The sequence below is a fragment of the Abramis brama genome (genome assembly GCF_963993115.1).
Source record: "Abramis brama genome assembly, chromosome: 16".
In the NCBI taxonomy this organism is placed as follows: Eukaryota; Metazoa; Chordata; class Actinopteri; order Cypriniformes; family Leuciscidae; genus Abramis; species Abramis brama.
The window spans coordinates 37033297-37050796 of NC_139978.1; the positions used below are offsets into that span (position 1 = coordinate 37033297).

General features: G+C 40.4%; 2 protein-coding genes across 2 annotated transcripts in view; one reads left to right on the forward strand and one right to left on the reverse strand.

Annotated features, from left to right (window-relative positions):
* Positions 1 to 4859, reverse strand: part of prdm6 (PR domain containing 6) — a 35165-nt gene extending 30306 nt beyond the window's left edge. The window contains exons 1-2 of the mRNA XM_084086721.1: positions 4297 to 4859; positions 813 to 1120 (exon numbers count right to left, since the gene is read on the reverse strand). Of these exons, the coding sequence (XP_083942847.1) occupies positions 813 to 1120; positions 4297 to 4684 (696 nt within the window). The 5' untranslated portion in view covers positions 4685 to 4859. The remainder of the gene's footprint in view (positions 1 to 812; positions 1121 to 4296) is intronic.
* A 4595-nt stretch (positions 4860 to 9454) lies between these two features.
* On the forward strand, positions 9455 to 17297 carry ppic (peptidylprolyl isomerase C). Its single transcript, XM_084086720.1, has 5 exons — positions 9455 to 9621; positions 10339 to 10452; positions 14194 to 14287; positions 15476 to 15660; positions 16654 to 17297. Exons 1-5 carry the CDS (start codon positions 9517 to 9519, stop codon positions 16780 to 16782), a joined length of 627 nt encoding a protein of 208 aa, XP_083942846.1. The 5' UTR covers positions 9455 to 9516; the 3' UTR covers positions 16783 to 17297.
* The last annotated feature ends 203 nt before the right edge of the window (positions 17298 to 17500 follow it).

Genomic DNA, 17500 nt, shown 5'->3' on the forward strand with positions numbered 1-17500 from the left:
TGAAAAAACAAACAAGTTTTTGCATATCTGTCCGTGTGTGTGTGTGTGTGTGTGTGTGTGTGTGTGTAGAGCTGTAAACTCGCTGACCTTCAGTTTGTGTGTTTGGGGTTTTTCCTCACGCTTTTATCCGTTCATTGAAGCGACACTTTTACAGTCAAACCAACATTTATTCAGACATCTTCAACATTTCTCACATTATCAGTTTATTCGCTATAGTTTAGAAAATGGTAATAAAATATGAGCAGAACTCAGTTGATATTTGACTGGTTTTGTCCGTCCTTCTGTTAGACTGTCTCACACATGAATTATGTTGAATATCTGTCAGCTGTTAAATTTAACTACACAATTAGATAATACCAGTTTAGCTCAACCAATCACCAAGCAATGCTTCATTGTGTTCAGTCTGTGTGTAAAAAGAGCATTAGCAATTAAAGAAGAAACACTTCAGCAAAACATGATCAGGTCAAGGTGTGGATAATGTCACTGGTAGTCACTGTATGAAGAATATTTGGGTGTAATATGTCACAGTTTACTTTATTTTGCTCTCCTCACTTACAGAAATGAACTATAGTGTCCTGCACACACTAGTGAAACAATATCAAAAATGGTGTCTGAATAATTTTTATATTGACTGTAGATTTGATCAGTTCATGCATTCGTGAATCAAACCCTGGACATTGGTGTTGCAAGCGCATGCTCAGCTGTACAGGAACATCATCATCATCCTCCCACAAACACACACTCACCTCCCACAAACACACACACACACACACTCACCTCCCACAAACACACACACACACACACACACTCACCTCCCACAAGTGTCGTGAGTTCCTCACGGGTCCCGACTGCAGCTTCTCCAGCGTGAGCGGGACGCCCTGGAACGGGCCGATCCATGTTCCCTGTGGGATCCGCTGGGCCGCGCAGATACCGTACCCGAGGCCCGGGACGGTGCTGGTGCACAGACACACCTCTCGAGGCAGATCCCGGAGCCAGTCCGGGACGTCCGGCGTGGGAACGGGCCCCGAGGAGCCACTGGTGCCCACCAGCCGTCGCAGCGAGTGCAGGGGTCCGTGCATCGGGCACTCTCCGTTACGGTTATCAGCACACATGTCACAGCCTGGACACACACACAAGCCCGTTACACACACACACACACAGACGGGACCCTGAACGGCCCCTCACTGACACACACACGAGCCCGTTACACACACACACAGACGGGACCCTGAACAGCCCCTCACTAAGACACACACACGAGCCTGTTACACACACACACAGACGGGACCCTGAACGGCCCTCACTGACACACACACGAGCCCGTTACACACACACACACACACACACACAGACGGGACCCTGAACGGTCACAACTCACTGACACACAACTTTAAACTGTCCCTCTGTCCGACGATGCATGAAGACGATCCTTCTGTGGCTCAAACCATCATGGAGACTTTAAACCGAAAGATTTCTAGCAAAAGTAGAGCTTGTTTCTCAGCATGATGTTAATGTGCTTATATTTGTGTGTGTGTGTTTTTTTTTTTTTTTTGCACGACTTTACACAAATAAAATGAAATTATTTGCATTATTTCTTCGTCACATGCACATAAACTTTAAACTTTAAATGTTCCCTCTGTCGCGCATGGAGACACTCCGGTTACACTTTACTGTAAGGTGTCAGTGTTACAGTGTAATTATATATTAAAGTACTGAGTAATATTAATGAACTACATGTACTTACTATAGGGTTAGGGTAGGATTAGGGTTTGTTTGAGGGTTAGTTGCATGCAATTATGCATAATTTACTGTTATTACTATGGTAAGTAACATATGTAACAACTGTAAAATAAAGCGTTCCCGACATTCCCTCCGCCGAGCTTCAAACCCTCGTGGCGACTCTACATCTAAAGCTTTGAGCTTGTTTCTCAGTGTGATGTTATTGTGCACTTTAAATATTATACAACTAAAATGAAATTAGATCATTTCTTATTTGCATTATTTCTTCAGCGCATGCACACAAACTTTAAATGATCAGTTGGTGCATGAAGACATTTCTTCTACTGTGCATGAAAAAATCATGAATAAAAATTAGTAACAAAAATAGAGTTAGTTTCTCAGCATGATGTTAATGTGCTTATATTTGTGTTGTGCACTTTAAATGTTATATAGCCAAAATGAAATTAGATCATTTCTTTTTTGCATTAATTCTTCATCGCATGCACACAAACTTTAAATGGTGCATGAAGATATTTCTTCTACTGAGCATGAAAAAATCATGAATAAAGATTTTTCATAAATTTTTCATGAATGAATGTAAAAACAGATGCACTTTGTATTAATCGTTCAAAAATATGTTGTGCATTTAGACTTTAAATTCAAATATTTTTGCATGACTGAGAAAACGACTAAATGAAATTGTTTATGCCATATTATGCCATGTTAAAATGATTGAACGCATTTGAACACGTGATGCTCATTCTGTAGAAATAAAGCGCGCGGCTCAACACAGAGTTTTATTCAGTCTTCTAATCATCTTATAGTGTGCATCAGAATAGTGTGTGCAATCACCCGAGTGTTGTGAAGCACATGTGTTGGAGTGTGTAAACGAGCTCCTCTGTGTGAAATATGAGCTCGGGAACGCGCGCAGATAAAGCAGTCTCGTGCCCCGGGAGAGCGCATGTCCCGCGCTGGGATGATGAATGTGGGCCGATGGAGCAGATCGATCACTGATCCGGACTCACTCCACAAAACTATACAGCAATTAATTGTGTGTTGTCCGCTCATCCCTCATGTGCTCCTGCGTTTATCGATGAAGATCTGCTGATCACTCACACATCTCACATCTCACAGCAAACGCTCGTTTAGTTCGTTTAGGACGGAATATAACGGGACAAAAATCATTTGCGCAATTAATAAAGATTCAGTTCAGAGTAGCCAAAAAAAGATCTCAGTTGCTGACACTGACAATAAGTGTAATTATCACATATTCGATAGGATACTTAAAATAAATAAAATATTGAATACATAGGCTATCAGGTTAAAATAAGTCGATTTAAATATACAAATCAGTTAAAACATTAAATAAATGTTTCATTTTAAAATAAGGCCGAGATTAAAACGAGTGTTTTCTTCAGTGTGAATGTGTTTTTAGGCTATTTCTATTCATTATAATTTGTGTTAATTTCCTTAATTTAGGTGAATAATTTCAGGATTAACTGTCGCGCGCTGAAAATGTCGCGCGATGATCCGGATAATAAAACAAAACTCGTCAAACTCGAGAATTCGATCACTATAGAATTAACTTCAATCCGCTGCACAACACACTCTTTAGCCTAATGCAAAAATATTATTAGTTTTAAAAAAAAAGATTAACTAGCACTTGCACTAATGCTATTTTTACTATAAAACTAAATTATTCAAAGTATATTTGGTTACATTTTATGTCATTGTTACAGTGTAATTATATATTAAAGTACTGAGTAATATTAATGAACTACATGTACTTACTATAGGGTTAGGGCAGGATTAGGGTTTGGTTGAGGGTTAGTTGCATGTAATTATGCATAATTTACTGTCATTACTATGGTAAGTACATGTAACAAATGTAACAAGGACACTGTAAAATAAAGTGTTACCGTATATTTTCTAAATACATTAATACACAAAATCACATAAATTGACATTTTCCCCGATAACGTTTTGAAACACAGCGCTCATTCAGTGAAAAACTCAAAATCCTGTTCTTCGCGGTCCTGTTTTTTCAAGAATCATGTGGAGGATCCTTCGAGTTCTAGGTTATAGGCTGCTGTAGGATATTTTTGATGTTTTGTTATAAGTTTTTCAAATGTGTTTTTAAAGCATTAGACTTGTGATGTTTTCCACAGATCTAGAGAATAAAAAGTTCTCATGCATTATCACTGACACCAGTCTTTCTTTATAACCGAATCCGGTGACGCGTTTTATTTTACAGTGTCTTTGTTAACTGTAAATTGTACATGCAGTTAACCCTAAACCTAACCCTAAGTGCATGTTGTTAATTGATATTAGGCCTTAAGGCTACTTAAATGTATAATTAAAATAAAGTGTGAGCCCGACTCCTCGTGGACGCTTTTTATTTTACAATGTCTTTGTTACACATGTAGGCAACTTAAAAACAGTAAATTATGCATGCAATTATACATGCTACTAACCCTAAACCTAACCCTAAGTGCATGTTGTTAACTGATATTTCTTAAACGCATGATTAAAATAAAGCATGACACAGGGTCGCGTGTGTAGTGCACGAGTGCTCACGGTTGTTGGCATCTCCGTTGCTGTTGTTGACCGGGATGATCTCCATCCTCTGCTGACCGTACAGATAATAGTCCAGTTCCTCAGAGCTCAGCTTCAGTCGCGAGCCTTTATCATTCTTAAAGTTGGACGACAAACAAAGTTCTTTGGCTTGAGAAGCGGCTCCGGTGTCGAACAGCGCGTGACTGAGCGCGCGCGCGGGAGACTCGGTGGACGAGCTCGAGCTCACGGAGATCAGGCTGGCTCTCGGAACCGGGACCGGCACCGGGTTCTGCGGGAACAGCTGCTGCCAGTGCTGGATGTAGGTCGGGTCCACTTTGAGGAAAGCAGAACCGCTGGGCTCGCTCGGCTTCAGCATGTCCGACACCGAGGAGGGATGATGGACTCTCATGTGCTCTTCCTCACTGAAGGATCGATCTAGAACCACTTCAACTTAACTAGAACAACAAGAAGTGGAGAAGCCGAGATGTTCCGCGCTCCTGCGCCTCATGTTTCTGGTGATCGCGAGTAAAGACACACTAACCCTGTCAGAAGAGTCCAGGCTGAGACTCCGGGACACTCACATCAGCGCGCGCGCACGCACCCGCGCCCTCCGCCCACTCTCACGCGCATCGCGCGGGCACGTGCCCTGGACAGACAGACAGACGGACACAGAACAGAAGTGATGCTGAGCATCTGTCTCACTCACGCCGTTTTGATTTATCATTCCTTTTTTTTTTTTTTTTTTTTTTTAAGAAAAAAGAAGTTTAAGCAGCGCACTGGACAGTCGCTCACTCTTAAAAATTAAGGAGCCATTTTTTAAGAGGAACCATTTTTGGAACATTTCCTAAAATAACACTTAGTAACACTTTATTTTAATGTCCTTGTTACATACCGGTATGTTACATCATGTACAATAACAGTAAATTATGCATAATTACATGCAACTAACCCTAAACCAATTCCTAATAACCCTATAGTAAGTACATAATTAATATTACTCCGTAAACTGTAATTACACTGTAACAATGACACCTTAAAATAAAGTGTAACCGAACATTTTTTCAGAGCATTTAATAATCTAAATAATCGTATGCGCAATGGAAAGATTCAATGGTTGTTAAAGGTTCTCCATAACCTTAATTTTCTCGCGTGATAGAATCATAAATGATCGTCAGAATGTTATATCTGTTTTAGTTTGCATGATGAATCATGCATGATTTGCTCAGAGCTCCTCGCACCAGATAAGCCTGAACTCGGGCTCGGTTTCCCAGCCTTCCTTGAGAAACTTCCAGCTGTTTGGAAAGCCTCGGGATCTGAATGTGGGGCATTTACAGCAGAGGAGGGGTGAATGTTTTGACTGGCAATATTCTGACAGGCCCATTCGTCATCCAGAAGTCTCTGTAGATTGATAACGAAACAAAACACAAACATAATCGTCTGAAAATGAATTCTTGTCTACAAATGCATTTCACCCTTAAAGAATGTGAGCAATAACAACCCGTGCAGATTTAGATTTTTCGCATGGATATAACGACGGAGTTCCAAAAAAACGTGCAATTATCATTAAAAATCAATTAAATTGGGCTTTTATTTAATTGCATTATTATAGTATTATTATTTAAATAGCGATAATAAATGTCAAATACCTCAAAATAATTTATAGTTGTCATACTTCCAAAATAACACAGCTATTATGACAGTGTATTGGTGTTTTTATTCATTGATAAACGAGCGGAGAAATAAAGTGCACTCGAGGGGCCGCGCGGATCGATACATTAACTGCCCAAATATATCATTTTCTGTGCCAAAAAAAGCGGATTATTAAAGCTTGGGCTTCATTTGTATATTTTGAGAGCGTGAAGAAAAGTGTTTAGGTGTGTGTTTCATTAACATAGACTGCTGTTTGACATTCACTTAGACCCTTTGCATCTCTCGTTAATTAATTCCTCTGATGGCTGAAAGACAAATGAACGCGCAGTTTGACAGGAGTCCGATACAGAACTCAGCCAGCGCCTCTTATTATAGTTTTAAGGTCACGGGTTGCTGAGTATATAATTCATTAATATAGACGTATATTCAGATGGGAGTTGATGCTCGTCCTGTTGTTGCAACTCATATTTATAATAAATTGCCTGTTAATAATCCGCACTGCAAATAAGAGATTTATGGAAGCGCCGCGAGTGTGTTTTACATCAGTCTATTAATGATGCAAAAACGCTTTTGCTATTTATCCATAAACAAAACTCTTTTTGTGTCACTTTATGGAGAGATAAAGTGAACTCGTTCAGACTCTTACGGTGTTTTCCTTTCCTGTGACAATATTAGCATAGTCAACTCACAATAATGCATGCTTTAATACCATAGTAAAATAATATGATCGATATTATCTGATCAACTCATTAGGCGCGTGCGTGGTTTACTGCTCATTTGCATTGACTTTAATGATCCGCATTGAATATTTAAATGTGTGGCTGTCATTCTGTCAGAGGGGGCGCGCGAGAGCCTGTCAACGTCATCACACTCACACACGTCAACATCTCATTTGCATTATTAACTAGTTCTGAGCAACGATTAATCGCATCCAAAATAAAAGTTTGTGTTTACATAATATGTGTGCGTGTGTGCTGTGTATAATTATTTTGTATATTTTAATACACACACATGCATGTATATATTTAAGAAAAATGTGTTGTTTATATATAAAATATTTATATATAATATATATTATGTATATATATACGTGCAAATATTTCTTAAATGTATATACATGCATGTGTGTGTATTTACAAAATAATGATACACAGCACACACGTATATTATGTAAACACAAACTTTTATTTTGGATGCGATTCATCGCTGCCCAGCACTGATTATTATTATCATTGGCATTTTATTTAAAACAATTTTTTTTTATTTAAAAAATGCACTTGCATGCAAGAAACACGAGTTTGCTACTTGAGTGTGATTTAAGCAAACATCTGCATGAAGCTTTACCGCAGTAACTCCGTGTGAGCCGATGGAGAAGCTCATCTCTGAGCCTTCAGTGAAGATGAAGCAGATCTGAAGACTCGTTCTCCTTCTGTCCTCCTCAATTCAGTGCAGTGACTGAAGCTCGCAGCGCTTTGAGTCTGTGTGTGTAACCCGTCCTGACAAGAGCTGAAACTGGAGAAACTGCAATCAGTGTTAAACCCAGTGTGTGGAGGAGCATCTTCATGCACTGAAGATCAATCAAAGCCTACAGCACTTTCACATTCAAAAGCATTTTGTTTTTTAATGCATTTGAACGTATTTTAAATGTATTTTTCTTGTTGCACTCTGCTCTTCGGTCATTTTTGACTGAAATATTTTACATTTGTTTGGTTTTTTTATTTTATTTTATTTTTCTTCATCGGAATGGAACGAAATTTGGTAAAGGTTTTTGTACTTGCTATGTAAACACATACACAAATATCATGGACATGATCCGAAAAGGTTTAATGGTCCTGTAAACAAGTCACACTTGAGCTCGTGGTCAGAAACAAGCGCAGTAGAAATGAATGAGCCGAGTTTCCTCTAGTGGAAGCGTTTGGAACTGCAGCCGAACACACTCTCACTGAACGCTCATTTCCTGAGATATCAACCTCAAATTTGGAACACAACTTGTTTAGATTTATATTTTTACATATTTTTGAAAATATTTATTTCATATAAAAATTGAAAATAGCATTTTTGCGCATTTTTCATAAAAATAAACGTAAAATTCTGTAACTTTTTTTTTAAGTTCTCTTTTTAAATATTTTGTCACTTCAGCAATAATCTGCCAAGTGTGGTCTTTGAAAAGAGATCAAACTTCAGTCTGTCGCTCTAAAGCGTTGGAAATTTAATTTTCAGGTCTATGCTCAAAGTGAATAAATGGATTATAAATATAAAATATAATTTTATAAATATAATATACAAATATAATTTAGTATAAGAAAATCCCCTAAAAATACAAAATATTAAATAAAAAACATTAGCAAACTAAAATATAGGACATTAATTTCATAGAAATAAAAAAAGAGCACCAGAGAGTTAAAAATAAAGGTTATTTGTAAAGTTTTCAAGAAGAACCTCTATCATCCATTGCACAGAAGGTTCTTCAGATTATTAAATGTTCTTCACATTAAGAAACATGGTTGTTTTAGGAACTGATTGATAAGAGTCCATTACGGCAGCGGGTCGAAGCTCTACACGTCAGTGCCAGCGGGTTAATGAAGCGCCACTGGACCTGATTAAGGGCCCCGGGCCCCAGACTGAGTGAACAAGCCAGATTACAACCGGCACCAAACATAAAACAGTGCACAGAAAAAGCATGATTATATGTTTATTTTGAATAAAGGTTCCAAAAGGTTATTTTTCTTGCAACGATGCTATAGAAGATCCATTTCTGGTTCCCTGAAGAACCTTTCAGTCATCAGTTCTTCAAAGAACCATTTTTCATCCTAGTGTGAAGAACATTTAATAATATACACTCTTAAAAATAAAGCTTCTTTAGCGGCATCGATGGTTCCATGAAGAACCTTTAACATCGGCTGAATCTTTCCATTTCACAAAAGCTCTTTATAGTGGAAAAAGGTTCTTTAGATTGGTAAAATGTTCTTCACACTGATGTTTCTCTTGGGGAACCTGCAAAAAAACCTTTTGGAAACTTTATTTTTATGAGTAAAGAACCTTTTTCCACTATAAAGATGTTAAAGGTTCTACACCATAAATGCAAATGAAGAACCTTTATTTTTAAGTGTATTCATTCAGTTTCTGTTGTTTTTTAGATGGCAAAATTATTACTATTATTTATTCCAAACGTTTTTAGCAATCAAACCAAAACCACTATTAACTTGCACAGCTTATTTGGAAAAACCAGTTTAAAGAGGTAGGCTAGTTAGTAACTGGTGGAACAGCAAATGTTATGCAAATTATAAATGAAATGTTATGCTCCAAATCATCTATAACTGCAATTTTTGCAATTTGTCTATTTATATTTCTCCCCTTCTGTACATTGGTAAATACAAGAACACACCAGTTCATAAAGGATGGTATTGCGGATTATGTGTGTGTCCACGTCACAGTTTTTCTTTTTCTTTTTTTGAGTAAATTCCTCAGACACTGTGCGTCGTGACGCGCGCGCGCCCTGGAGGAGGAGCGTCACACAGGAGCACGCGCGCGCCGCTGATTCTCTTCAGTCAAAAACGCGGATCACACTCATATTCATATTCAGACTCAGATATGGACTGGCTTCGGCTCTGGCGCGCGCTTACTCTCATTTATTTGCCGTTTTTAGGAAGCGCGATTGATTTTAAGACGCGGACGGGACCGCAAGTGACGGACAAGGTGAGACGCGCGTCACGCAGCATCACTGCGAACACAAGCGCGACGCGACGCGAGGCGTCCTGAAGCATCACTGCGAGAACTGCAAAACCTTCATCCACACACACACACACTCACGCACACACATACATGCGTTAAACCTGCGGTGCATGCTAGTCTTTTAAGCGTTGACAGATCGGTGTGTTGTGCGCATGCGTGTTTGTAAATGCATCTCGCATTGTATACTAATATTTATATACAGAATACTTGTAAAAGTTGAAAAAAAATTCCCTGTTGTTGTCTTTTTTTGCATTCATATAAAATGGCATAAATTCCTCTGTGGCTTTTTATGTGTGTGTGTGAGTGTTTTTACAGTCTATGGTCACACACACACATAGTGAACACATAAAAAGCCACAGTTGAATTTATACTATTTTATGTGAATGCAAAAAAAAAAAAAAGACAACAGAGATTTTTTTTTTAACTTCACACACAACACACACACACACACACATATACATACACTAGTCAACATTTGAAATGGATCAAAACCTTTCATTAAAGTTATACTTGAATTTTGAACAATACCCGTTCTTGTCTTAGGACAACTTTAGATGAACTTTTTTGATCCACTACTGTATATACACACATAGCACATGCTGACACACACACACACACACACACCCACACACCCCGTCAGCTCCTCCACTGTGTCAGGTGTGTTCTGCTCTTCTTCTGCAGGTGTTTTTCGACATCACTGTCGGAGGACACGAGGTTGGCAGGATCGTGATCGGTCTGTTCGGAGAACTTGCTCCTCTCACTGTGCAGAACTTCGTGGCTCTTGCCACAGGAGAGGTAGAACTCACCATCACATACACACACACACACACACACGCACACACACACACTCACACACTCACACTCACAGATAATTTAACACAGATCCTCTCTCCAGAAGGGTTACGGGTATAAAGACACACACACACACTCACACACACACTCACACACACACACACACAGATCTAACACAGATCCTCTCTCCAGAAGGGTTACGGGTATAAAGACACACACACACTCACACACACACACACACACACACACACACACACACACACACATATCTAACACAGATCCTCTCTCCAGAAGGGTTACGGGTATAAAGACACACACACACACACACACACACACACACACACACACAGATCTAACACAGATCCTCTCTCCAGAAGGGTTACGGGTATAAAGACACACACACACACACACTCACACACACACACACACACACAGATCATCTAACACAGATCCTCTCTCCAGAAGGGTTACGGGTATAAAGACACACACACACACTCACACACACACTCACACACACACACACACAGATCTAACACAGATCCTCTCTCCAGAAGGGTTACGGGTATAAAGACACACACACACTCACACACACACACACACACACACACACACACACACACACACATATCTAACACAGATCCTCTCTCCAGAAGGGTTACGGGTATAAAGACACACACACACACACACACAGATCTAACACAGATCCTCTCTCCAGAAGGGTTACGGGTATAAAGACACACACACACACACACACACAGATCTAACACAGATCCTCTCTCCAGAAGGGTTACGGGTATAAAGACACACACACACACACACACACACACACACACACACACACATACATACAGATTTAACACAGATCCTCTCTCCAGAAGGGTTACGGGTATAAGGACACACACACACACACACACACACACAGATCTAACACAGATCCTCTCTCCAGAAGGGTTACGGGTATAAGGACACACACACACACACACACACGCACACACAGATCTAACACAGATCCTCTCTCCAGAAGGGTTACGGGTATAAGGACACACACACACACACACACACACAGATCTAACACAGATCCTCTCTCCAGAAGGGTTACGGGTATAAAGACACACACACACACACACACACACACACACACACATACATACAGATTTAACACAGATCCTCTCTCCAGAAGGGTTACGGGTATAAGGACACACACACACACACACACACACACAGATCTAACACAGATCCTCTCTCCAGAAGGGTTACGGGTATAAGGACACACACACACACACACACACGCACACACAGATCTAACACAGATCCTCTCTCCAGAAGGGTTACGGGTATAAGGACACACACACACACACACACACACACAGATCTAACACAGATCCTCTCTCCAGAAGGGTTACGGGTATAAAGACACACACACACACACACACACACACACACACACACACACACACACACAGATCTAACACAGATCCTCTCTCCAGAAGGGTTACGGGTATAAAGACACACACACACACACACACACACACACACACACACAGATCTAACACAGATCCTCTCTCCAGAAGGGTTACGGGTATAAAGACACACACACACACACACACACACACACACACACATACATACAGATTTAACACAGATCCTCTCTCCAGAAGGGTTACGGGTATAAGGACACACACACACACACACACACACACAGATCTAACACAGATCCTCTCTCCAGAAGGGTTACGGGTATAAGGACACACACACACACACACACACGCACACACAGATCTAACACAGATCCTCTCTCCAGAAGGGTTACGGGTATAAAGACACACACACACACACACACACACACACACACACAGATCTAACACAGATCCTCTCTCCAGAAGGGTTACGGGTATAAAGACACACACACACACACACACACACACACACACACACAGATCTAACACAGATCCTCTCTCCAGAAGGGTTACGGGTATAAAGACACACACACACACACACACACACACACACACAGATCTAACACAGATCCTCTCTCCAGAAGGGTTACGGGTATAAAGACACACACACACACACACACACACACACACACACACACACACACACACACAGATCTAACACAGATCCTCTCTCCAGAAGGGTTACGGGTATAAAGACACACACACACACACACACACACACACACACACACACAGATCTAACACAGATCCTCTCTCCAGAAGGGTTACGGGTATAAAGACACACACACACACACACACACAGATCTAACACAGATCCTCTCTCCAGAAGGGTTACGGGTATAAAGACACACACACACACACACACACACACACACACAGATCTAACACAGATCCTCTCTCCAGAAGGGTTACGGGTATAAAGACACACACACACACACACACACACACACACACACACACACACACAGATCTAACACAGATCCTCTCTCCAGAAGGGTTACGGGTATAAAGACACACACACACACACACACACACACACACACACACACACAGATCTAACACAGATCCTCTCTCCAGAAGGGTTACGGGTATAAAGACACACACACACACACACACACACACAGATCTAACACAGATCCTCTCTCCAGAAGGGTTACGGGTATAAAGACACACACACACACACACACACACACACAGATCTAACACAGATCCTCTCTCCAGAAGGGTTACGGGTATAAAGACACACACACACACACACACACACACACACAGATCTAACACAGATCCTCTCTCCAGAAGGGTTACGGGTATAAGGACACACACACACACACACACACACACACACACACACAGATCTAACACAGATCCTCTCTCCAGAAGGGTTACGGGTATAAAGACACACACACACACACACACACACACACAGATCTAACACAGATCCTCTGTCCAGAAGGGTTACGGGTATAAAGACACACACACACACACACACACACACACACACAGATCTAACACAGATCCTCTCTCCAGAAGGGTTACGGGTATAAAGACACACACACTCACACACACACACACACACACACACACACAGATCTAACACAGATCCTCTCTCCAGAAGGGTTACGGGTATAAAGACACACACACACACACACACACACACACACACACACAGATCTAACACAGATCCTCTCTCCAGAAGGGTTACGGGTATAAAGACACACACACACACACACACACACACACAGATCTAACACAGATCCTCTCTCCAGAAGGGTTACGGGTATAAAGACACACACACACACACACACACACACACAGATCTAACACAGATCCTCTCTCCAGAAGGGTTACGGGTATAAAGACACACACACACACACACACACACACACAGATCTAACACAGATCCTCTCTCCAGAAGGGTTACGGGTATAAAGACACACACACACACACACACACACACACACACACACACAGATCTAACACAGATCCTCTCTCCAGAAGGGTTACGGGTATAAAGACACACACACACACACACACAGATCTAACACAGATCCTCTCTCCAGAAGGGTTACGGGTATAAAGACACACACACACACACACACACACACACACAGATCTAACACAGATCCTCTCTCCAGAAGGGTTACGGGTATAAAGACACACACACACACACACACACACACACACAGATCTAACACAGATCCTCTCTCCAGAAGGGTTACGGGTATAAAGACACACACACACACACACACACACACACACACAGATCTAACACAGATCCTCTCTCCAGAAGGGTTACGGGTATAAGGACAGCAAGTTCCATCGCGTTATCAAGGACTTCATGATCCAGGGAGGAGATTTTACAGCTGGAGACGGAACAGGCGGTGAGAAACTCTTTCTGTTGATTCACTCACTTGTGTCAGTCACACACACACACACACACACAACTTTCCTTCTCTCAAACACAAATGCACAAATAAAATGGTTTATTTACACTATAGGGATGTTTCACTAATTTCGGTCATTCGGAATGAATCTGATCCGATTCCAGATTCTTAAAGATGTTTATATGAACCCGAAACGATGCAATCCCAATCATACGAGTTTACGGAGCAATCGTTCTTCAGGAACATTAATAGAACGTTTGTTCAAAGTTATCTGGTCTTTAATAACGTTCTCAAAACATCAGCACAAACACATGATTTATACGTCATTCATGGAGCGTTTTAATTGGACGTTCATCTAACACTTTTTTTTAAATGTTACTTCTCGTTTCAGAACGTTCCTCATCCAGAAAGAAACATTCCCAAAATTAAAAGGAATGTTTAACCTTCGCATAAACAAGAAAAACGTTTTAAAACATTTAATAAACGTTCCATGTTTCCATAACTTGTTGGGAATGTCAGCAAAACATTCTTAGAATATTATTTTTTTATTAGCTGGATTTTAAGTCGTTTTAAGATGCGAGACATAAACATGAGCATATCGTATGATGTAAAACATAAGCATGATGACACTGCACATGTGTGTGTGTGTGTGTGTGTGTGTGTGTGTGCTACTTTTGAATCTGATTGAGAGAATAGTCGATTTAAATGTTTACATGCATCGTTAAAATACTCCATGTGACTCCAGTGGCTCAACCTTAATATTATGAAGCGACGAGAATACTTTTTATTTTATTTTTTGGACACAGAAAGTATTCTCGTCGCTTCCTAACATTACGGTTGAGCCACTGGAGTCACATGGAGTATTTTAACGATGTCTTTACTACCTTTCTGGGCCTTGAAAGTTGCAATGACGTCGCCGTCAGTGGAGGCACAGAAAGCTCTCAGATTTCATCAGAAATATCTTCATTTGTGTTCCGAAGATGAACGAAGGTCTTACGGGTTTGGGACAGTAATTACTGACAGAACTTTCACTTTTGGGGTGAATTAACCCCTTAATAATCGTTCATGTAATGTGACACTGCGGGAGATCATCAGTGAATAATTCCTCACAGAAAACGCTGATTATCCGTAATAAACGATGTTTCCGTCGACTGCAGAGACTCTGATCCTCAGTCTGTCCTGCAGGGAAAAGCATCTACGGGAACACGTTTGCGGATGAGAACTTCCGGCTCCGGCATCTGGGGGCCGGCTGGGTCAGCATGGCGAACGCCGGGCCGGACACCAACGGCTCGCAGTTCTTCATCACGTTAGCCAGAGCGCCGTGGCTCGACGGGAAGCACGTGGTCTTCGGGAAAGTCTTGGAGGGGATGGTAGGACTCCTGGAAAACACACATTTGGGGCTCTAAGATTTCAGACGGAAACACAGAATCAAAACGAGCTGTTTTTGGAGCTTGATTAAATAAACGCTGTTTATAATGAGGAAGATGAGAAGCTCTGAAACTTTAATGGTACAGAGACAACAAATTTGATTCTTGTGTCATGACCCCTTTAAATATGCTAAATATGCCCATGTGACACTCATGATCACATGACCTTCATCTGAGAGTCACACAAACTCAAAGCTCTTCGACACGACAAAATAAAGAGTTTGGTTTAACTTGAAGAAACTGTGACAGGAGTGTATTAGTATTGTACAGTAGAATGTATCAAAACAATAACAATAATACAATTATCAAAACTATTTAAGGTATAATCACAACCCTAACCCTAATAATCATTTTTAATCCATGTTGTGCATAAATCCAGAAAAATTAAAACACACAACACAGAATTTCTGAATAAATAAAACATTCATAGGTTCCTATGAATGTTTTTTTTTTTAAATCAATAAACTATTAAGTTGTTAAAATTTGAGAATAAAATTTATTAGATGTGCTTTTTAATTATTAACAGTTAATTAACTGATCATTAAAATGGAATCCAGAAGAATGACATTTTAAAAAATAATTTCTGAAAAAGGAGAATTAAAACGAAACACAGAATTTGGGAAAATATAATACATATTTCATAGAGACCTAAAAGTAAAAATGTTGTTATAAAATTTAACAATTTATTAAAAGTTTAAGTTTCATGATTTCAATTAATTGCGCTTTTTAATTACTGAAATTTAATCTATCCATTAAAATCGGGAAAAATGTAAATGGGAGTTAGGGTTAGATGGAATCTGGGAAACAGTAAAATGGATTTCATAACATCTGTACACATTAAAGTGATGTCACTAGAGTAGTGAACCAATGGCAGCGCTGCGAGCGGATGACGGTGTGTGTGTGTGTGTGTGTGTGTGTGTGTGTGTGTGTCTGCAGGCTGTGGTTCACACCATTGAACTCCAGGACACGAACGAGCGTAACCTGCCGTACACCGAGTGTGTGATCGTCAACAGCGGGAAGATCAAGGTGAAGGAGCCGCTCGTGGTGGAAGTGGAGGGGTGGTGAACATCACTGATCTCACACACACACACACACACACTCTCTCACACACACACACACTCACTCATTTATGCTTCATCTTCATGTCTTCATATCTGCGTTGTGCTGTGACTGTATTCCTCGTGAGGTTATTCTCGTAAACACTGTGTGTGAGTGTGTGAGAGTGAGTGTGTGTGAGAGTGTGTGTGAGAGTGTATGTGAGAGAGTGTGTGTGAGTGTGAGTGTGTGTGTGTGTGTGTGTGTGTGTGTGTGTGTGAGAGTGACATCATCATGTGATGTGCTGTAATGTTAATGTTAGTCCTGCATTAACTCTCAGTGTCCAGCGCTGTACTACAGAAATCACCTGTTAATTATTACCCGTTTATTAATATCTGCACGTGCCATAAGAGACACATACTTGAATTCTGTTTCAGATCTTGAAGATTTGAATTATGACTTTGAACTTTGTTTCTAATGACCTTTAGGAACACAAATAACAGTCTCTGTTTCAATAAACTGTATTAAAATTTATGTAAATTTGGTTCATTTTGTTTCATTAGTTTGATGTGCATTTTTATTTATATGTGTGTGTGTGTGTGTTTGTGTGTGTGTGTGTGTGTGTGTGTTTGTGTGTGTGTGTGAGTCAGAGTGAGTGAGTGAGTGAGTGAGTGAGTGAGTGAGTGAGTGAGTGTGTGTGTGTGAGTGTGAGTGAGTGAGTGAGTGTGTGTGTGTGTGTGTGTGTGTG

Excerpts from the sequence above, each read along its gene's own strand:
- ppic (XM_084086720.1), top strand. The coding sequence starts at position 9,517 with ATGGACTGGCTTCGGCTCTGGCGCGCGCTTACTCTCATTTATTTGCCG. Across the intron at positions 9,622-10,338 it reads GACCGCAAGTGACGGACAAG|GTGTTTTTCGACATCACTGT; the intron begins GTGAGACGCGCG and ends CTTCTTCTGCAG. Across the intron at positions 14,288-15,475 it reads AGCTGGAGACGGAACAGGCG|GGAAAAGCATCTACGGGAAC; the intron begins GTGAGAAACTCT and ends TCTGTCCTGCAG.